General features: G+C 39.2%; 1 protein-coding gene across 3 annotated transcripts; it reads right to left on the bottom strand.

Annotated features, from left to right (window-relative positions):
* Nucleotides 1-715: 715 nt before the first annotated feature.
* On the bottom strand, nt 716-19,177 carry azi2 (5-azacytidine induced 2). Of its 3 annotated transcripts, none has more exons than XM_084051857.1 (9): nt 19,024-19,177; nt 16,184-16,416; nt 15,131-15,247; nt 13,815-13,920; nt 12,093-12,226; nt 11,579-11,628; nt 9,636-9,760; nt 2,848-3,650; nt 716-2,725 (listed from the first exon to the last, which is right to left on the bottom strand). In XM_084051857.1, the coding sequence occupies exons 2-8, from the start codon at nt 16,400-16,402 to the stop codon at nt 3,202-3,204; spliced, it is 1,200 nt and encodes a 399-aa protein (XP_083907983.1). In that variant the 5' UTR covers nt 16,403-16,416; nt 19,024-19,177; the 3' UTR covers nt 716-2,725; nt 2,848-3,201. The 3 variants fall into 3 exon arrangements, with proteins under 3 accessions (XP_083907983.1, XP_083907984.1, XP_083907985.1); XM_084051858.1 differs by having other exon boundaries at nt 2,856-3,650; XM_084051859.1 differs by having other exon boundaries at nt 13,821-13,920.
* Nucleotides 19,178-23,789: the final 4,612 nt, after the last annotated feature.

The raw sequence follows: 23,789 nt of genomic DNA, 5'->3' as shown, positions 1-23,789 counted from the left end.
CTAGTACAAATACCAAATGCACTTTGTTTGTATATGAATTTGATAGGATTTTTGGGAATTATTTAATTAAAATGTATCTGAAAAGTGCATTCAGAGATTTAAAAAGTACATAATAAAATGAATGGGATTGGTTGCTATGTTTGTTACATGTGAACAGGTAGCATATATATATTAACCAATTAACATACAGGAATTGAAAAAAACCTGTCAACTAAACTAGTGAGACAAATTGGTAAACCAAATATCTTAGTGTCTGTTGCTTTCTAATAAACATGCTATACCTGTGTGGTTAGGGTCTCCTGTTTAACCTGACTTAATGCAAGACGTGTGCAAAATGAAAAGATATTAGATCAAGATGTCATTAGAAAAATGTTATACAATTAATAGCACTACGTTATTCTATATTCACATTAATCGTCTTCGCAAAGCCATAACATTTTATGCTGGCCCTACATATTTTTGTATGTGAGATGGCCCTGCACCAAGTTTGATTCTCTTAACCACATTAGCCCTGTTAGTTTAAAAAAATAAACGATAGCAAAGGTCAAAACATATTGGGAAGCCTAGATCTTGTAGATCTTTTCGCTATTTGTCGTTATCGGAGAGCTGGTTTCAACTACAGACTAGGTGGATATGTTAAGTTAGAGTGGTTAGATAATTTCCCCAAATTGAATTTCAAGTATATTAATATAGGCATGGAACAATACCATACAGTCACATTCATTCTTTCATTTAATTTAAGTCATATTTACAAACAGTCTGAAGTGCAGTAATTCTAAAATATAATCCATATCTACTGTACATTGCATTTTGGTTTGCAAATTGTTCACAGAATTATGAAACTGCTGCTGTAAAATAACATTTCTTATAAATTAAGAAATAATAGATCACAACTGCTATGGAACAGACTGAAAGAAAAAATGGAAGAAAGATAAATCTCTAATGACCATGGCCCTTTGTGCTTTGTGCACCAATTTCACAAGTCATAAATCACATTACACTTCAGGTTATAATTCACTTATCGTATGTCTTTCCCCCACAGCAGATAAATATTTAACACATAAAAAAAAATCGTAAGAGGGTAGAGGGAAGGCCAAAACCAATGGTTTGGAGTGCAAAACTCAGCCTGGCAGAATACTTAAAGCCCGCCATATACATTTATACAGATATGCACAGTCTTGTACTGTATACTTCATTCTGTGTGCTCCCGATTCACACCTTATAAAAGTTTCACAAGGTTTCTACACGCTGTTCTGATTATGAAGACTGAATGATAATCCCATTGTCATGAGCACCTTATTAAGCTCTGTACTTACATGTTTCAACTGCCCTCATCACACAACAGCCTAACTCATACTCACAGATAAACATTTCAGCACAGTACAGATGTTCCTAGTTGCTATTGTTCAGAACCTGCACCCACAATAAGGTGTCAATGCAGGGGAGTGTATGGAACCTATTCAGTAAATCCTCAAAATAAACGTACAAACATTCCCCTAAATACTCTTGTGAGCAACCCTGTGCCCACAAGGCAAAGAGATTGCTGTTGCACATAGGAAACAATTGACTCAATCAGAGACCACCTTGAAATCACTCTTACAAGTCATTGAACACTTCCAACAAACTGCAGATATCAAGGTTGACCGTCTCATTGCAGGAGGTTGGAGGATTGTTGGTTCAGCTGTCAACCACACTGTCAATCGGAGAGGTACCGTCATCATAGAAACTCCCATGTTCCCCTGGTTTAGGGTAAACATATTGTAGGTCCTCCCCCAGCCTGGCATCTCCGTGTCCCTTTTATAATGTCTGTTTTTTGTGTGTGTGGCTAAAGAAAAAAATGCTACACATATTCATTTGACAAAAGGTCTGCGAGAGCTGAGTATGTGTTAATAGGCAGGTTTAAAGAGAGGCTTGCTTGAGTTGTAGAATTGTATCATGAGTGAAATAGTAAACAGTTGAGCTTTTTTGTTTGTTTTTTTGGTGCTAGTGATGCTAGAGAGTTCCATTCCAAAGGCTGTATCTATTTTAGAATAAAAGTATGAATTGCTATTTATAACTTCTCAAAAATATAAATGCAGCATTGCATTTTAATTTACTGTAATTTTAAACTTTTTTTGCACTTTTCAAAGCAATGGTATTTCAAGATAGCTAATGACTTGTAGAAGGTCTGAGAATATTTCATAATTTCATTGCAATGCCAGCAATCGCTTCAGCAGAGAAAGTGGAGCAGATGTACGATTTTCAATTGCTGGACGTACTTTATTGGAATGAAACTCTTCGGTTTATCCTACTGGTTTAACTGTACTGTTGTCTGTATCCATCATAGTACAAAAAACAAACACATTGAGTCCGCATACCTAGACATAGCCTTCACACTATCATGAAACAACCATAGCACTATATACCTTTTATACGTTACAACAATCACATGTAAAGAGACTTACATTGCAGGGGGTACAGTTTTATAAAATCTAGTACTATGCATCCAGCTGTGGAATTGGATCAGTGTGGCCACAGTGAATGTAAAAGAAGGCCCTCGAAGCCCTATAGGATTATTATGAGCTGATGATGCAGGCAAGCAGAAGATGCTTTTTCTCCCACACACGTTAATTGGCACACACACAGACGCGCTCTGCTCGCATACATGCTTGTGCACACTCATGCATTAATGCATTTATGTACTTGCATACATCACAGACACACACGCAAACACCCACACCCACCTCTACACACACACAAACACACACACACACACACACACACACACACACACACACACACACACACACACACACACACACACACACACACACACACACACACACACACACACACACACACACACACACACACACACACACACACACACACACACACACACACACACAGATCCATCTGCTGTAGGCCTCTCAACAACTTTCCCCCTGTTAAGTTCAGATATGTTCTCCACCAAGGCGTCAGATATGTTCTACAGAGGTGCCACATTAACAATGAGTGTCCAAGAGCTATACTTAGAAAAGTCCCCATCTGACCCTGTGGTTAGTTCCCATGGTCAGTAGGTCCGGTCCAGTCCAGTCCAGTCCAGAAGAGTGGTCTTATCAACTTAAGGCAGGTTGGGTGGTAGCTATGTGGCAGGGTTGGAGACTCCATTCATCCATTTGTTTACCCAGACATTCACATATTTGTTAATCAAAGTCTTCCTCAGTAGGGCTTGGCCCACTTGGTATTGGGGGGGCTCTTGGGGCTACAGTTCCCCACTGGTGAGGAGGAGGAGTTGGAGGTGGTAGAGGCAGCAAAGATAGGGGGGCTACTGGGATGTCCCTCCCAGAACATGGCGTCACTGGGCTTGGGGGGGCTGGGGAAGGACCAAGAGCTATCATCCAGGGAGGCCTGGTTGACAGGAGGGGGAGGCAGGAGGTTCCCACCCATGGCCCCAGCGGGGCAGTGTTGGGTGGACCAGGGCCCGTTGTTCCAACAGTCTTCCCTCAGTCCGTCCAGTGGGGGTCCCGATGGGGCGCCGACAGGGGGGCAAGGGCGACCGGAGCTGGAGGGGACTGGGGGGGCGCTAGGGGGGCGAGGCACAGACACGCGGAGTGCTGGATGGTTGTTGTTCTTCTCCACATCGTCCAGGCACTGGACAGGAACTGTGTCTAGAAAGAGAGAGGAAGGTGGGAAATAAGGGACGGATGAAAAGGGAGATGGAGGGAGAGAGCAGGGGATGGAGCGAAAAAGACCAAAAGAAGGTATGATGACATATTACATGATAGTTGATGGGAGGAACATTCTGATGATATTGGTACTGGTAGTATTATCAGCCTCGTTCTAGGGCTGAAACTATCGATTAATTTGTTAGTAATTATACTAACGATTCCTTTTTCAGTTAATTGAATAATCGAGAAGCACTTTTTATACACAACAACAACAAAACAATACAAAGACATTCTAATTGATTTTTTATAATTGATCAAATTGATTATTGTGATTAACCACTTAACACATTAGCTGCCAAAGACGTATATATACGTCTTTTAATGATCAGCTGTTGTCTGCCAAAGACGTATATATACGTCTTTGGAAAAAAGGAAAAAAAAAAATTTTTTTTTCAAAAAAAAAATTTTTTTTTTTTTTTTTGCATTTTTTTATAATTTCAACCCTTGTCGAATTATGCACAGATTAGGAGCTAAAAATGTTCGAAGATTTGCTGCTCCATTCACTTCAATGTTAAAATTCAAACGGACAAACAATTCACTTTGTTTTTTGGTTTAAAACTACTGCTTTTGAGCTATATTGAAACATCAACCAAACATGTCAACGAGGTCAAAATGACCTCGTTGACATTTGTGAAACCACACCTGAATCTCATCTGTGATTAGAAACCATCTGGGGATCAATCATACTGGAGGAAAAAAATCTGTGGCTACGCGAACAGGTACCAAAAACATGGCAAAACCCTGGCAGGCAACAGCTAAAAATCTGAAAAAACTCTGGCAGGCAATGTGTTAAGCCCCGTCTTATCATTTATTACGCAGTGTGTGTTACAAAACTATTGCGAAAATAGTCAATTTAGTGTAAGCAATTTAGTGTAAATTTGTAGATCTGCTATTTTCACTATTTTTGAAAATCAATGATTTCATTAAAATGTATTATTTTTGAATAATCAATTCAATCTATTAGTTTGCACCCGTACATCAAAAAAAATGTTAGAAAGTTTGTAACAGAGCACTCATTCATGAAAGCATTTGATTGAAAAAGAAAGGAAGAAATGTTGTATATCTGCCACTAAAATAAAATACCTTTATGGATATGTGGCTGGAAAGGTTTCTGCAAGAGAGGATATGTGCACAGTCCAGTGCAAAAATCCAGAGTGTTAATTTAACCCTGAGAGTGTGAAAATGTACCTATGCACAAGTGCACTGACAAAACAAACTTCCATTTGCAGAAAAGACAGAAAGAAAAAAGATTCAATAGACTTGATATCTATTAAATATTTCTAATACATTTCAAAACACCAACCGATTTGAAACTACCTTTTCAAGTTCATTTGAAAAGGGAAACGGATATCTCATGGTTTAGACAGGGAACAATAGATCTCAAATGTGAGCGGAAAGTTCAAATGAAGCCAACTACTTTAGCTGACAGCTGCATTTCACACTTTGGCAGGAATTACACTTTTGTTCTTTGCACTCTAATTACTTACTCTACGTTAAATATGAGTATGGTTACTTCTGTCCGAAGACATAAAAAATATATAATATCACATTCAACTCCTTACAAAACAAGCTGTGAGGTAGAACAAACTAAAATACAGTAGTTTGAGACCTCTGGGTGGTGTAAATGTCAAGGCCACTAAATAAAAAGGATCTCAAACAATTGTGAAACTCAGAAAATGTTGAAAGTCCAGGCAGTAACTAGACTTTGAGTGTAAGATATCACACTGTGTACAAGTCAAAGCCAATATCCTAATCATGCACACACCACGGCTTTGCCATCAAATCATCATCTTGAGCGGATAATAAAGTTTAAATGAGAGTTCCTCCTTCGCCTTTCTTCCCTCCAGTCATCCATCCATTCATCCCTCCCTCCCTCCCTCTGTTCTTCTCATCCCTGAGAGGGTCTCGTGAGGCCCAGATTTGAATAAAAGTGATTCCAAAGGAGGGACCTTAGAAGAATACAGATGCACAATATCTTTGAATAAATACATAACCATCCCTCTTCCCCTCACTACCCTTCCCCTCCCCCTCCCTCACATTCTCACTCTCTCTCTCCTATTCTCCTTATTTCTCTATCCATCTCATCTACGTTTCAGGATTACATCCTTATTTGGTGGAATAAATAGGCCTATGTTTATTTTCTTGCCATATTTCCTTTTAATTTTCCCATCCCCATCTCCTCTTCTGTCACACAAAGGGAGCAGTCAGACAACAAAGGGAATGTCTTCTAGGGTGGGAAACATCAGGTCAGAGGGACAGACCTGGAGGGAGCAGACCAGTTCATAATATCCTTACAGCATTGGTTCTCAAACCTTTTCATTTCAAGGACCCCCAAAATTGAATTTGGCCACGGACAGGGACCCCCAGAAGCAAAGATTTGAGTAAAATATTTTGGCTTTAAAAACAATATATATATTCAAAGATTTGTGCAAATTTTCACGATAAAAAATAGTAGTATACAATAATAGTTAAATTGGTTAAAATGATTGTGACGCTATATTAACTTATTTAGCTGGGGACCCCCTCGTACCCCGCCAAGGACCGCTGGGGGTCCCCGGACCCCACTTTGAGAACCAATGCCTTACAGCATTTTAGCACTTGGACAACGTCTGTAGTCTTCTCACAAGCCTTATGAGTCAAACTGCAACCATGAGCTGGGGGAAAAGTCTTACAGTGGTACAGCTGGTAGAGTATAATACAGAGAAGCACACAGACAACTTATTTCAAACTGTCCGTTAGATCAGTGGTTTTCAACCTGTGAGTCCCAGGGGCGTCCCCACATGATTTCTTGGGGGGTCCCGAGATGACAAGTGACAAGTGACAATGTAAAGACTTTTAAGACCTTTTTAATATCTAAAAAAAAGAGAAAAGACCATTACTGCATCAACAGTAATCAACAAACTATACCATAAAAACTGGTCAAACATTGTCCAAATTGTCAAATAATATAAGAGGCGATTTCTTTTAAAATAGCCGATCACCACGCTCACAAGATCAGCTATTTTCACAATATTTATCAGTGGAACAGAGTCAAACTAAATGTAATGCTTACAATTCCAAGTGCTTGTCAGGGTGGGGGGTCCCCAGTTCAAATATGATTATTTTGGGGGGTCACGGCCTGAAAAGGTTAAGAACCACTGCGTTAGATGTCAAATTCCAGTGATTACACATAATTTCAAATTCCAGACTAGTTCAATATGATGCCAGTCATCTATATAGCTCATTTTTATTGATGTTACATGTCTTTTTGTGTCCTGCAGAGCAATGTGGCTCCAATTTCTTTTATTTTGTTTTGGTGGCTCCAATTTGACTTCCTTTTCCCGTTTAACCACATGAGTCCTAGCGTCCCTATTCTCTTGCGAACATTTGGCGAAAATAACCGATCTACAAGCTCACAGCTTGTAGCAAGTATAGACCCCTGGGGGACCCCAGGTAAGAAATTATATTCGGTTTAAATGGGTTAAGTGCATTTGTAACACAGGCCTGCACAACATTAGTAAGTCATTCATAAATCACCCACAAGATTCTAGTAATTTGCTACAATGACACTGAAAATGACCTACATTTACCATCATAAAGATTACAGTTCAATCAAGAGCAACAACAACCTCTGCAGCTACACTCTTGAAAGTTACTTTCTGCTATCATGTACAGTCATGTAAATTGGATCAGCATTGTCAGGTAGCTGCAGTAGAGCTACTGTGTAAAGCCCAGTACAGAGGTGTGACAGGATGTTGCAAGTCCCTCATGTTCTGGGGTTAGGGGCAGGTTAACACATTCAATTCCGGGAACGCATCTCTGTCATTTTAGATTTCTGTGGCTATTCAAAAATAGCAGATACACCGGTACAAGCTCATAGCGCGGCATGTAGATCTGCTACTTTTGAAAAATCATGACAATTTGTGCAAATCTTTGAATATATATATATTTAATTATTTTTAAATCTTTGCTTCTGGGGGTCTGATAATGCACAACAAAATATCGAACATAATATTCAATTCAGCAGGATAATAAACTTGGTTCAATTTGTTAAAACTGCAAATAGCTTTTGGGCCCCATTTAAACTATTTATGGTGCATGGTCTACTCTAAAGTGCATGGCACAAGTGCATTTGGGTGCGTCAGTCCAACTCCACTTTTCTCTTGTTAAACTGTGCATAATCTGGGAGCAATGCACGGCACAAGACGCAACAATTGTTTTTAGTCTCTTCATTAATCATGGGTCACTTTTGGGCATACCATGAATTAAACCAATTGCGAGTGTCATCTCCCATTGCCTTTCAGAGCCAGGTGCGTCTGCACCTTGCGCATTTCTTTGTACATTGCAGAGTTGGCAATTTGGAGGAGAAGCGTTTTTCGGCTGAGGAAACGGGTCTGCTCGTGCACTTGTCCACATCTTCTGGCATCACCAGAATGCCCGCACAATGCTGAAAGCGATATTGTGATGCCAGACAGGGAAAACTGAAGCCCACCGCAAACTAAAAAACATGCAAACCAGAGATGGACCACAAGCAGTGACTAGTGGCATATTTTGGCATGAGTTCAGAATCATGCCTTCCTAAGTCCTGCACCGAGTACCGCGCTATGGGCTTGTAGATCTGCAAATGTTTTTTTAATTGTGAAAATTTGTGCAAATCTTTGAATATATACTTTTTTTTAAGCGACCATTTGTAACTCAAATCTTTGCTTCTGGGGGTCCCTGGAACAAAATATTTTACAAATGTTCGCTTTAAAAATATATATATTTAAAGATTTGCACACATTTTCACGATAAAAAAAAAGAGCAGATCTACAAGCTCATAGCGTGGCACTATATCTGCTATTTTTAAATAGCCGAAGAAATCTAAAATGACAGAGATGCGTTCCCGGATTGAATGGGTTAACACAAACATAATACACAGCTGTTTAACCCTCAGTTTTGCCTTTTTTTTTTAGATAATAATAATTAATCAGGCTAAAAATAATTTGTTCATGAATCGTAATCGAGGCAAATGTATGAAATAATCGTGATAGGTCTACGTCTATACGTTGTTCAGAGAAAGAAAAACAAAACCAGAAGTGTAGGGGTTCACTAAATTCTTCAAAGATGAGACGTCCTTGAATATTTAATAATATCAGAAATGAAGTGTACTTATTGAAATCAACAGTATCTCACTCTCTCTCTCTGGCCTCGCCGCTCTCCTCACCTCCATGGTGCTGAAAGTAATGTAATAATGTATTAACCCATTAAGACCTGAAGCCGATTCTGCAAATGTCTTCCCAACAGTATTCTGAAAAACCTATGTTTCTATATCAGTGGTGCTCAAACTTTTTCATGTCAAGGACCCCCAAAATGATATGTATTTGGCCGCCGACCCCCATCTCAAAATATGTTGTTCCAACATATTTTTTAAATTTTCAAACATTTTTTTTTTAGTTTTGAGTTAAAAATGATCGCTTTAAAATAATATATATATTCAAAGATTTCACGATTTAAAAAAAAATAGCAGATCTACAAGCTCGCAGCGCGGCACAATGAGCTTGTATATCTGCTATTTTTGAATAGCCAGGTGTAAAATAATGCTTTTTTAGCTCAAATCAAAAAGTGACACAGATGCGTACCAGGTCTTAATGGGTTAAATATTTCTGAACCGTGGTGATGAATGTCTCAGTAATGTCATCTGCCACGTTGAACCTGAGTGACGTGTTCAACCTGACGCCATGCAAGTTTGCATGGTACAGACTGTGCCCTACGCCGCGCCTACAGTATGTATCGGAAAACTAACTGTCGGTCGGAAACTAGCAATTGACCGCAATGGCCGGTTTGTACTATGTGTGAGGATGTAAGTATGCTACGTGCCTCCTGCACATGCCCATATACACAAAACCACATTTAAACAAAGGAGAGAAACTGTGTGTGTGTGTGTGTGTGTCCAGCAGGCCTCACCTTGTCTGTTGTCATTGAGCAGTGGTTTTAGTTTCCTGACCACGCTTGTTTGGTGTTTCAGCTCAGAGTGGAGACGTGTAATCTCAGAGCACAGAGCCTCGTATATCTGCTGCATGTTCCTCTCCCTGCAAATAACAGTCCATTGGCTTAAGATTCATTTTAACAGATGCCCCCGAGCACTATCTCTAGACGCTGTGGTAAAAATGTTGGCGTGAACTTTGAGAATGAGAATAAAAGTGTGGAGAATGCCAAAATGTTACAAATCAAATGACAGTATTTACCACTATAAAAGTGAACCAATAAACAGTATTTAAGTGAAATTAACAAAATGCTGGTATCATAGTTAAGTTTAATCCACCAGCACTGAAAAACTGGCCTTTCCACACTTTTGTTACATGTGAAATCTCATCCACACTTTATCTAAATGTCAGAGACTGGCTTAAAAACGAAAAAGATAAGGATGAAGGAGAGAGATAATTCACAGATAATTCCCAAATCAAGAGGCCAACTTAATTTCTTATGCCAATTTTGAATGGGCAATATTTGCTGTGTACTGAATTTTGTTGGTATATACCTCCCCCTAGTGTCCAGATGAGTCAACTACACTATGGTCTACTCTACATCCTACTTGCACATGGGCTTTGAGTGTGTTTAAAGTGTTTAAAAAGATTGCCATTCCCATTAGGCAAAGGAGACTGTCCGAGGGATGGGAGTGAAAGGTGCACGTGGGCGGTGAGTGGCGACAAAGTCAAAGCCAGTATTTTTAATGAGCTGTTGGATGTGTCCACATAAATACAACTTCATAACACTTACAGTAAATGTACCATTTCCGGAGGAACAAATGGGGAAATATAACAGTAATACCCAATGACCATTATCCAGGAGTGAATAGGCCTGTGGCTGTGGCACACCATCTTTTAAGGATGCCAGAATTGAAAAGGCTGATAGTGTAGCAATGTGGCCTTTTGTTTTGATTGAGAAGGACACATCTCTCTGCTGATTCAGAGCCTCTGCTGCCAGGGAAGCCCGTTATAAATCAAGGGCAAGCTCAGTCAGTATGTCAATGGCTGTCTGGGAGCCCTTAACTTAGTGAAGCCATTGACGGTCAAGAAGACAGTATGATATTGAACTGTACAGAGGTGCACTGTGCAGAGGTGTAGAGTTGAGGTCTTCACAGGTCCAAAATGACAAACCGAAACCCTAATGGACCCGTGAAATTCATTCAGAGATCCAATTGGTAACAACATATTTATTACAGAAACAACCTGGTGCATGTCCGTGATGAGAGGGACCAGAGAAACCCTGGACAGGTCGGGTACTATATGGACCCAACAAATCCAATAGAATTATGATTGCTTTTAAAAATGCCAACAGTAGATGACAGTGACAGGTTTACTCCATTATAATGTAATCTACCAGCAGCTACATAGCAGCCTAAAATAAGTGATCTTCTCATTTCTTGAAATTAAACTGCTTGTTAAATGGATTATTAAAACAATATTTGCAGTAGCCTACTGTACATGGTTTACATTAGTCATTATCACGTATGGCTCTACAAGTGGAATGTAAATTAATTTAAAAAAGAAAACCTTTTGACACTTTTGAAGAATACCTAGTATTGGTACCAACCCGATTTTTTTTTTTTTTGTCCCACAATTTTGTAACCCTTTTTCACCCGGTGCCAATTTTCTAAGTAATCCTGGGCGCTACACTCCCTCCACCAGCCTAGGGAGCCCAGGGCCGAGCTCATGCCTCCTTCAATGCCTGAGAGCCAACTGACCTTCTTATCACCTGACAGGGGGGAGTTTCCCCGGTAGGACGTAGCGCGTGGAAGGAACACGTTATTCCAACTAGCTGTGAGGCGACACGACAGCGCTACCGACTGCGCCACCGTGCCCCCATTTCTGTAACCCGATTTCTGTAATATTCTTTAAGTACTGTACCTGGTGTCGTGGTCCAAGTCCAAGTCTTCTCCGTTGAGACCTTGGGGTTCCTAAAACAAAATAAAGTGTCAAAAAGAAAAAACAAGTCTAGTGAGGTTTAAGGTGCAGAAAGTGATTTTCTTTTGTTGGTAATCAATCTTTGCTATAGCGTATTCGTTCAGATAGTTCTTTGGTAAACAGAAAATACATTTTCAGGTCATTTTCATCCAATCATGAGAGAGAACTCAACTCATACAGGATACTGGATAAACAAGTGAAATTCGAAGTGATGAAACAAAATAAATGAGCAGACAAAATTGGAACTGGAACACTATAATATTGAACCTGAAAATGTATTTGCTGTTTATTAATGCGTTGCAGAGACGGCGAGACCCCTGTTACTGAACACTCTATTGTCTATAGCAATGATTACCATCTCAATATAGAACGTTAGCTTAACAAAAATATTTCAGTTTTAACCACTTACTCTACCTTTACATACTAAGTGTGTACAGGTGCCGTTTAGTTTTCTTACCCCAAGTCTCTCCAGCAGTCTGCCGTTTTGCAGCGTTAACCTCTCCAGTTCCTCCTGCAGCGTGCGGACCTTTAGTTCAGAGTTGACCCTGTCCACCTCCAAGTAGTCTGGGGGGCTGGTGAGACTCTTCATCACTGGACATGCATGGACAAGAGTATAAACGTGATTATTACATGGCTTGGTTGAATGCTTGATTCTGATTGGTCAATCACTGAATTCGGTGGTGTTATTTCTGAATAATGACCGCTGAGAGCAATAACAGACCTCTGTCTAATCAAAGGCTCAGAGCACCTGGCTCATATCAACCTGCGCTGCTTGATTTTATGCTGAATCCAACATGAAAGCCATGTAAACAAACACACCATGTCATTTACAACTAAACGTTGCTCTCAAGAATGTTTTTGAAAACATTTGAAGTGAGAAATAGACGATGCAATAACCGAAAAGTGATTCCATTTGAGCCACTACACTTCCTGTTGTTTTCCGAGGCGACCGTGTTGCGCTGGACGGACGGACGGCCGCACCTGGCATAAATTAATGTAATACTTTCATTACCGTAAGCAAGAAAATACTTTGTTTTGTAAAATACTTTGCTTCGCCTCTGTGTTTAATCACCCTGTCGGGAGTTTATTTCTCAACAATGACCGGCTCGCCGTCAATTATCCCTTGCTGAAAAGATGAAGACGGTAAATATAAACCTTTTCTGAATATATGTATATTGTAAGTAATAATTATTCATTTCAGAGCACTAACACTTAAATCCATCTTTGCGTGCCTTGTGCATCCATCTTTACCTTGTCTATGTGTTTTTGGGGCAATGCTACCATTACAGTAGATACAGTTGAGTTAGCAGATGATTACTGGTCAATATTTCTAAAATACACATTATCCTATGACTAAAGGAATTGCACTCTAATGTGAGATGCTCTTTCATTTACAACATGGTGTGTAGAGTCGGGTGCCTGGTGGCTCAGCCAGTTAGTGCCCACACCATGCTCCTACTGAGCACAAGGACCTGGGTTCGAATCCGACCCTGTCCTGTCTCGCATGTCTCTCCTCTCTTTTTGTTCTTAGTTTTCTGTATCTCTACACTGACCTTGTGAAATAAAGCATAAAATGCCCGAAAATAATCTTTAAAAATAAAAACAAAACATAGTGTGTAGATTTAAGTGCTGTGCCAGTGCAACTGTCAGAGGTGATGGATAACGCACTATGCCTGCAGTGGTTATCCTAACTGAGATTTCAGTATGGTTTTCCATTTCTGCAGTATTATTATAAGTCTTAAAGGACCACTTCGCCCATTTTTGGTCATCATCTTCATATAACTGGTCCTCACTAACACTCATTATAAGATGGCAGATTCATTGGTGGGCTATCGACAGTTCAGAAACCTGCCTACCAATAACATAATTGATGAGGATTCCAAGCTAATATAAACTAGTATAGCCTTTCTCATTTTTCTTGCATAATAAATACATTTAAAAAGTCTAAAATATTGTTTGAAATGACCAAACCTGCCTACGAGTGACTGTCCACAGCCCTTCATTGAGACACAGAGCGAATAGACTGAAATGTTGGCATCTTCTATTGAGCATTAGTGAGGACCAATTATATGACGTGGTCCCTTAAGAGCACATATTATTACATTGAATTTGGAAATACCAAAAACACAGCAGTAATGCATGTTAGAGCGAACAATAAATACAGTCCTGTGTGCTGTACCTCTACCTTGGCTGGTCTCCATCTCTGTCCTCAGCTGAAGCACCTCCAACTCTTTGGCCTGTAGCTGCTCTGTCAGCAACTTCTCACTCTCATTCTTCTCCTTTTTCTGCCAAAGACAGAAGGAAGACAGAGAAGGAGAAAGGTGGACGTTAAGATGCGGTGTTAATATGCGTATTAATAAATACAGTAGTACTATTCACAAGTGAGCATTTGAGATGTACCAGAATTTGGTAGACTATCTGCAGACCTGATATTTAACAGTAACTTTTATTTATGTTTTACCTAGGGGAGAAAGTAGGCCAGTACTAAAAGATTCAGTGCCTACCGGAAAGAGGGTACAGCATCTGCCTGCCAAAACCCACAAACAACCCATCATGATGACATTTCCAACAAGAAAACACATCTGCTAATGTTAGGTCAATATAAACAACAGTTAGGTTGCTTGTAAATTGCTTCTAAATTGTTCCAGTGCGTTTGTGCACAGCACAGGTCTGTGCTGGAGGGAGAGCAATACTGCTGTGCAAAGCCTTTCCAAAACGGTTTATTTACTGATTTCTGATATCGAGTGCGGTTGGTTTTTGGCAAAAACTATTCAAGTAAAATGGCAAAATAAGTTGTGATGTTTCATGATGTTCAGTATTCCAACACAGACAGCAGGGTCAAACAAACTATGCAACTGCACAGTGCATGGATGGGTGCGTTTGATTCAGTGTTCCTGTACTTCATGATCAAATCACACAGTTTACTGATCTACTTATTTTTTTTATTTACACTGGACAAGGATGATGATATGGGGGCCCCACATTAGCTCTTGAAACAGGCCACAGATTCTTAAGGCCGTCCCTGACCTTATTAGTATATTCTTTCTCTCATCTGCTGTATATTTTTTCTTTCATTTAATTTAACAATTTTAATTTAGTATTGTACATTTTTTGTTTTTAAGTTTGGGCTCTCTGAATGCTATTGTCCTTGGTTTGGGGTAGTAGCAAGCCCCCAGAACTACGGTAGAACAGTGAAGCGGCCAAGCCTGGTGGTCAAATCTGAGAATGCACTTAAATGCTACTGCAAGTGCGTCTCCCGACGCGTCACGACCCATGGATCCATTCCATTGGTTCATATTGGTTCCATATTGATTCCTATTCTTACTTCCGGGTGCTTCAAAATGCCACTGAGCACTTTAATAGAAATGAATAGCTGGGGGGCGGGGCAATCCGCCCTCTAGATATATTATAACTCTATGGGTAGTAGTGGCTGAGAAATTACAACGTTGCTCATGTCTCAGCTTGAGGCAAGGATAACTTGATCAATAAACTTACCAGTTTGTTGAGTTCAATCTGTAGGTCCTCCTTTTCTATATAGATACCTCGGTAAGCACTGAAGGCCTTGTTTACATACTGGGGACCCTCTGATGGAGGAGCCTCTGGCCTGAAGAGCTAGAACAAAGATCATAGAAAGAAAAATAAAATGACAGTAAGGTGGAAGAAGGCATAGAATAGAGAGAGAAAGAGAGAGAAGATGGTAGTAGAGGAGACAGATTAGTCATCTTCATACATCAGCTTTACTGTAATTTCAGTGGTAGGAAACTGATCTCTAGATCTCTTAGATCATCTCTAACTATACAGGATTTCCATAAAACCTGTTGAAAATATTAAGCGAATTTTCATAATGTCGGAGGACAAAAAGCATCACAGAATAAGTGCGAAACTTTAATTAATGGAGCCGCAAGCTGCGCACATAAACTCATTCATGAAGGTGAGTATATGAAAGATGTTATTAAGATCTTACATTAAAGTGTACTTTATAAAACGTGTCCACAAAATTACAGCATGCAGATTAGCCTAATTGTATCATCTGAACTTATTCTGTGTAGGCCTACAGTTGAAATGAGGGCTAAATGTGTTCGGAAATGCGTTTGGTTAGTAAACCCGACGTCACGAGGTGGCTTCCACTTATAAATAACAACTATAGGCCTACTTAGTTATAATACTGGGCTAATTATAATACAAAATATTATGCTATAAACTGTGCAAAATCGATAGTCATTCAAGTTCAATGCTTTATTCTTCAAAACCTATTCGGCAAGTGTTTCCATCCACTATTTGCGCATTTAATATTTTCGATAAAGCCCCAAAATCCATCACCCTCAAGCGCAAAACTTGAAAAGAAAATGAAGATACCTATTCCTTTCCTCCTCTCTCTTTCTCACCTTACTAATCTCCTACCATCTCTTTCTAAGTCCATGCCTTGCTCTGTAGCTGTTATATCTATATGAACAGTCACCAGTGTTCTTCCACTTCCGGTTTCTTAATCTTGACATCTCTCTCTCTCTCACACCATCCCCAACATCCTCTTCCTCTCTCACTGTGTACCTTATCCTCCAGCTGTTTGACTCTCTTCCTCAGTATAGCATTCTCCCGTTCTGTGTCTCTTAGCCTCTTTTTGATGTCCTCGTAGGCCGTGACCAGGGCAAAGTGTGATGCCACGGACTCGTCGCCGGCACACACCGACACAGGGCTCTCACCAGATGCGCCATAAGCTGTCTCGTGTTTCAGGATGCAGATGTCATCATCCACCGCCAGGGGCTCCATGCCTAGTGCACAGACTAACAACAGCAGCATACATAACATCACACCACTGGACAGTTACAAGAAAGCGTTACATTCCTAAATCTGGTTTCTACGTTTGAAAAATGTACTCTAAAAGAAATGTCTGCTTGCATCAAAGTAAATTGTACCACTGCAAAAGATAACCAACGTCAGGAGTAATCTATAGAAAATAACAGCAATGTTTTTGGCAGATAAGGATGTTGGGTGGCGTCAAGAACACATTGTCCATAGTCCATTCACCACCATGACTGTTAGTAAAGGGCCAATTACTCACTCACAACATTGGGTTTTCCAGAAGGAATAAAAGCAACTGTGTGGCATATAAAATCTATGTCAATCTTTAAACTATGTCAATCTTTTGACAACATAGGGAGTACAGCTTGGGGTTAGCCTAAGCTTCCTGGCACTTGAATATCTTAACTATTTACACAGTAGTATTAATAGTATGGAAATGAATCCTACTGTACAGTATATATCCCCAGATTGATTACCTCCCAGTAGGACAGCTATATTGCCACCAAGAGTTTTAACATCAAACTAAACCACCATTAAATGTATAAAGAAAGACATCACTGTTAGGTTTCCAATGGGCTACAAGGACAGGATGAACATATAAAAACGAATGATAATGGTAGATAGGTGGACTCATACAGACAGCAACAGGTGACCAGACCACTATGACTATGACTATTAACTTTCCTTCTCTCATGATATATGTTTCATTGTCAAATACACTGACCTACACTTACAATGGCAATTACCCTTGTAGGTCAATTTGTAAACGTTTGCTTAGTGTGCATCATAATCTGTCAGAAATCAGTCACAGGCAGCACTGGCATTAGAGTATTTAAAGGAGGAGTTCACCCAAAAAATGACTTATTTTATATCAATTGCACGCCCCATGAAGCCTTGAATTCATGGATTTATTTTTGTTTTTGTCGCATTCCTAAGCCAACAATTTTGATGACCGTGTGTATTTCCGGTAGGAGACACAAATAATCTACTTTGTGTCTCCTACCGGATACATTAGTCGGTAGGAGACGGGAAACAAATTATTAGCTTAGGAATGCAACAAAAACAAAAACAAATCCATGAATTCAAGGCTTCATGGGGTGTGCAATTGATAGAAAATTTGGGTGAACTACTCCTTTAAGTGGCTATCCAGCTGTCGGCCTGTAATTGTTACATGAAACATGTCAACAAGCTGATCATGCCAGCCATTCATGCAGCATAAACTGTTTTAACTCAGCTGACTCTCTAAATGCAGAATCATTCTGAGTGGGTTTTTGAACGTCGACAGAAGCAGTGGTGGAAAGTAACTATAAGTACATTTACTCAAATACTGTACTTGAAGTTGAGTAAATGTACAAATTTTACTTTACTGGAGTATTTCCATTTTCAATACTTTCACTTCTACTCCACTACACCTCAGAGGCAAATATTGTACTTTTACTCCAGTACAATTCCAGTATCCCAACTACAGTGATACTTTTACTTAAGTAAAACATACGAGTAGGCCTACTTTTTCCACCACTGATTCTGAGTGGGTTTTTGAACGACTCGTGAGATCCTGACAGAAGTGCTGTCAGTATCCATAGGTCAGGCTCTCACGAAATCGAAAGTGAAACAGTCAGTTGCTTACAACGATGTAGCTTTCGTTCTGTCTTGATCGTAACGAGCGAGCATACATTTCCAGGTGGATAGATTAGTAAATATCCAGTGAGGTGCTCATGTGAAGCATGACAAGCTCGTACAATTCAAAGAAAAAGAAAAAAGCCAAGTTATCTGAACCCACACGATGTAAACAATGAATGACCACTGCTGTTTGAAAGCTAATATTATGGCGTTGAACCTCGGACAGTCCAAAGTAAAACCTTTTTCTACATTATGTCCACGGTTGCAGAACAATCAACGTTGTAATATGAATAACCAACAAGGTATACACAGTATTACGAACATCCGTGTCTCTGGTGACAAGGGTCGATGATGTGACATGATAACATTAAGCTAATGCTAACCAGTGTTGCCAGGTTTTGCGACAGAAATAAGCAACCAGGTCTAGGAAAACAAGCCCAAAAGAAGCAATTTAGGCCACATGAGCACATTAATTAAACCTATATGCATGCATATCTTCAAATAGACGATCTACAAGATCGTGACGCGTTGTGAGCTTACAGATCTGCAATTTTCAAAAACTCTTGCAATAAAATGTGGAATATTTGGGATATTTATTAAATATTCTAACCACACAAATGCTCCCTGGAACAAAACATTTCCATGAAAATATTTCAGATCTTTAAATTTAAAGTAAAGAATAAATAAATAATACATTTAATAATTTAAACAATTTAAATATATTTTTTTTTTTGGGGAAACAAGCCTAAATAAGCAAGTACACTTTAGAAACATGCCCCCCAAAAAAACCCGCAAACCCTCAACTACCAATTTTCCCATGCAACTTTACAGAAAAAGAAGCCCAAAGTCGCTTATAATAAGCCGACATGGCAACACTGATGCTAACAGCAGCTATATTGGCCATTTAACACTAGCAGGTCGAAGCTACCGTCCGCAACCTATCGTTTTACATGTCGACAGCCACTAACCTTGTTAATAGATGCTGTTTTTCTAATTATATCACGTCCTGTCTGCGTTGGGACATGTGGTAATGTTGATTCAGAGGGTCTAGAAACAAAATAGCTATGTTTTTGTAAGAGGAAAACAAAGAAACGTAGCAGAGGGTCTCTGTGTCTGAGCTGACAGGTGAGGAAACAAAAACTTCCGGGAGTCACTTGACTTTCAGACACACTTTCAAAATAAAAGCACAGGGTGGTTGTTGGACAAAAAACGTGATTACAATCAAAGTTTAGAATTTATTATTTTGAAGTATCAGTCAGAAAAAATAAAGTCCGGAATTTCTTGAGTAAAAGTACAAAAGTATTGGCATCAAAATGTACTTAAAGTACCAAAAGTAAAAGTACTCCTTGTGCAGAATGGCCCATTTCAATGTATAGAAATCTTGTGAAAATAGCCAAAATATATATGGAGCTTAAGTGGATAATGTATGTTTAGTAATAAAACTCAAAATTCTACAAAGTAACTAGTAATTGAAAATAAATATATATTTTTAAGTGGATGAAGGCTACAAACAAACCACTTGTAGTGAAATACATTATAGATTTTGTAATTTTTGTTCAATTTGCTTTGGTTAATTTCCAGAGAGTGGGTTTGGTTTCTCTGTCTGTCTGTCTATTATAGTGAATGTGTATACCATATATTGTATAATAATAATAATATAAATGTGATAATAAAACAAACTGAGATTTACTGTATGTATGAAATCTATACATGTATCACACTTTCTTTTATTGAGTATGTACAGTACATGCATTCCATTACATATTCGAAAGCATGATAGTCATGTTTCAGGGCTAGCACTATACTAACAGAACAGAACAGAACAGAACAGAACAGATCAGCATCCTTGTCATATACATCCTATCTAACTAGTTGGACATTTTCTGTCGGCATACCAACAGAATCGTTCAAATTCTCTCTCTTAGGGTTAGGGTTATGCTTAGTTACTAGCCTGACACTCAGCCTGAATTTTCATTTAGTTTCACTCCATTATGAGAGGCTAGAGATTCAGGGGCTGGAGCCAGGCTACTTAGTTACAACACAAATTGCACAGCCGTCCCAACAGAAATGACATCTTGCTCCGCTGCCGGTCATCAAATTATTGGCTTAGGACTTCAACAAAAACTAAAAAATATATCCATGAATTCAAGTCTCCATGGGGTGACTAATTGATAGAAAAAAAGTTATTTTGGGGGGTGAACTATCTCTTTAAAGGCATTGTAGGGAACATTAAGCCTAAATTTAAAAAATATATATATATATATATTTTGCATTTTTTCCCCTCTATCAGCCACTATATAATGATGCTGGGGTGTTTTCTTCCATTGAAACACAGTCCTCCTTCTGAAATCCGTATTTTCCCTAATGTTTATGTGTTCTATGTTTATGTCCGGGACGTAAATTAACGCACGCATGTGCGCGTCCGTGCGCGTCCGTGTCCGTATGAACGTTTACTTTCGGTTTTAAAACGCTCTCAAACTTCGTTTTTGAGGCACAGAATTTACTTTTAAGATAGCGTGTGGATAGAATTTAGTTGTTTAACTTCATATATGTGGTCAATTTATCATGAAAGAGCCTATTTAAAAATAAAAATTCAGAGAACCAGCAGGGCGGGAATTTCCGCATATTGTATCCCAATAAAGCAACCTGTTTTCGGGCACCATGCCTTCAAAAAGTACCTCGCTATGGAACTCCCTCCTGCGTCACCCCCTGGTGGTCGGGGAAAAGTACTGCTGCTGTTTATTTACCTCTGAACTCCCTCGTATACCTTTAATGGTGGTGAAGGCTGTATGTTCCTTTTATTTTCACTAGATGGCAACACTACACAACTAGAGCAATAATATAAATTGAAGCTGATCTTTGTGGGGTTTACTGACTGATGGGGAGATCCCAGAAGGGCTGGACTGATGGGGAGACCCCAGAAGGGCTGGACTGATGGGGAGACCCCAGAAGGGCTGGACTGATGTTAAACTAACACTTAAAAAAAACATCCCCTTTAAGTTTAACAGTTGTAACCATTTCATTAATGGTAGATGGCATTTAGGCCTCATTATTTTAGACTGCGCATTATCAAGAAATATACTGTTGTAGGCCAGCTGACACATTTCATTCAGCTCTATCTGTATCCACTGTTGATTGCCTGTATATTCATAATCATATAGGCAATGTAGCTATATTTTTGCATAGTCACTGTTTATATCAATCTATCTATCTATCTATAATAATACAAATTATAAAATATGCTAATCAAACTAGAGAAACAATCAAACTGTGATCATGTACTGTATATGTATGAAGTCTATAGATGCAGACCTATACACTTAAGTTATATCTGCTACTTCTCTACTGAGTCTAATACAACATTGATGATTAGAAAAATGTTCATAAATTGTGGACATCAGATGATTTCTCATCATTGATTGATGAGCAGTATCTTGTATTGTATAGCAGTGGTTCTCAACCTTTCCATGCCGTGACCCCCCAAAATGATCATATTCGAACTGGGGACCCCCCCCACCCACCCTGACAAGCACTTGGAATTGAAGGCATTACATTTTGTTTGACTTGGTTCCACAGATAATTATTGTGAAAATGGCCGGTCTACAAGCTCACAATGCCTCGCTATTTTCAAAATGTTTGCCTCTTTCTTATAATATTTGAAAATTTGGCCAATGTTTGATCAGTTTTTTATAGTAGGCCTGTAGTTTGTTGATTCCTTATGATGCAGTAATGGTCTTTTTCTTTTCTTGCTTTCTTTTTTTGAAGGTAGCCTATTTAAAAGGTCTTAAAAGTAATTAAATTGTCTCTTCAGTTCACTGTCATCTGGGGGACCCCCCCCCCCCCCCCCAAATCATGTGGGGACCGGGACCCCCGGGGGGTGGGGGGCGTGGCCGAGTTCCTCACGCTGGCGGTACTTTATGCATCGTGCACGTGTTGAGCAGTGTTGCCATGTCCGCTTATTATAAGCGACGTTGGGCTTGTTTTTATGTAAAGTTTCTTGTAAATATTGGTAGTTGCGGGTTGCGTTTTTTTGGGCTTGTTTCTAAAGTGTAGTTGATTATTTGGGCTTGTTTAACTAGTGTTGTTTAAACCAGTGGTTCTCAAACATTTCCATGTCAAATTGATATATTTAGAAGGCCTAGATTCAACCTTCTGAAAATGTTTGTGCCAGAGACCCCCATACAAGATTTTGTGGATTTGAAAATATTCCTACATTTTCACATTTTTCCAAGATTCTTCTTTGAAAATAGCAGATATATAAGTTCGGCTATTTTTAAATTGAGTGCTCTGTTCTTATGCTCTGTTCTTTTGGGCTTGTTTTCATAGACCTAGTTGCTTATTTCTCTCGCAAAAATGTGGCAACACTTATGTCGAGCTAAACATAAGTGATCAGTTGTTTGTAGCATTGTTTCCTCTCATCTTGTCATAACCCAAAAAACGTATAATTACCCAAATCAACCAGCCAGGTTAGTGGCCTCTTTCACCCACATCATTTTGGTCTCATAAATAATAATAATAACGTTAGCTGATGATGAAAAAAGCATATCCCATCAGGTCACGCGTGGCAATGGCGACAAAGAGGCCGGGCCCACGTCCTCCTGTCAAACTGTTGCGGGAGAAAACTACCTGGGTTCAGTGTGAGTCTCCGACCTGCTTGAAGTGGAGGCTGGTAAGTTACCTGAGTGATCACAAGATGGAACAAGATGTTTTACACTATGGAACAAGCACGGTGACACACGCGTTGATTTAGTACAGTGGTTCTCAAAGTGGGGTTCAGGGACCGTCAGCGTTCCTTGGTGGGGTTCCTAATGGACCTTTACAAGTCTGTAACTCTTACGGGTCCATTTGGTTCGATTTGTACCCTTTTCTGAGTTATGGGGGTCCTTGAAATTTAAAAAGTTTGAGAACCACTGGATTAGTAGACTACTACATCTGTACTTCGTTGTACCACGGTGTCGATCTCGAAAAATTGCAGATCTGCAAGCGCACAAGGCCTAACAACATCAACATGTTGTGAGCTTGTAGATCTGCTATTTTCGGCAAGCGACAGATTATAAACTATAAATGAAGCATTATGCTTCCTTCTACAGTCTAGGCCTTTATGACATCTAGACCAGAGAAAGCATTACTTCTTCACAGATCTCATCCTAAAACTTTCCATCATGGAGAGTAGGCTACATCATGGCTATACTAAGCTGTTTAACCCTATATCATGCCACTAAATTCCATGTTCAGTTTTGGTAGCTAATGAAATATATTTTATATTTATTATGATATTTCGGTTAACCAGCAGGTGGTGTGGCAGGCTAACATAAAGCAAAGTAAACAGTTTATAACTTTTCAACACCATATGCTAGTGTTTTTGCTTAAGCTTTTATCATGTGGGATGTAGCTTCATTGAGAGTGCTGCTAATGAATGGATTTAGCCTGTTTGGCAAATTAATGGATTGTTGTCTTTAAAGAACATTCTGTTCATGATCAAAGAGCTTAGTCTTCAGCGTTTTTTGTTGTTCAGTATTAAGTTCAAGTTCATTACAATGCTAAATGAGTCAACTCATTCAATAAGTTCAACTCAACTAAATTGTAGATTTTTTTCATATATTTTAGAAGGGTTTACAATTATGTCTGTTTATGATATGGTAAATACAGCCAGACCAAATAATTACCCCTATTTTATTCCCATTAATTCCTGTTAATTCACATGGAAAGTTTCCACCTTGAATATTCTGGGGAA

Source organism: Gymnoscopelus microlampas (assembly GCF_963454915.1).
Source record: "Gymnoscopelus microlampas genome assembly, chromosome: 3".
NCBI classification, from domain to species: Eukaryota; Metazoa; Chordata; class Actinopteri; order Myctophiformes; family Myctophidae; genus Gymnoscopelus; species Gymnoscopelus microlampas.
This window is presented reverse-complemented; position numbering and strand designations above follow the sequence as displayed.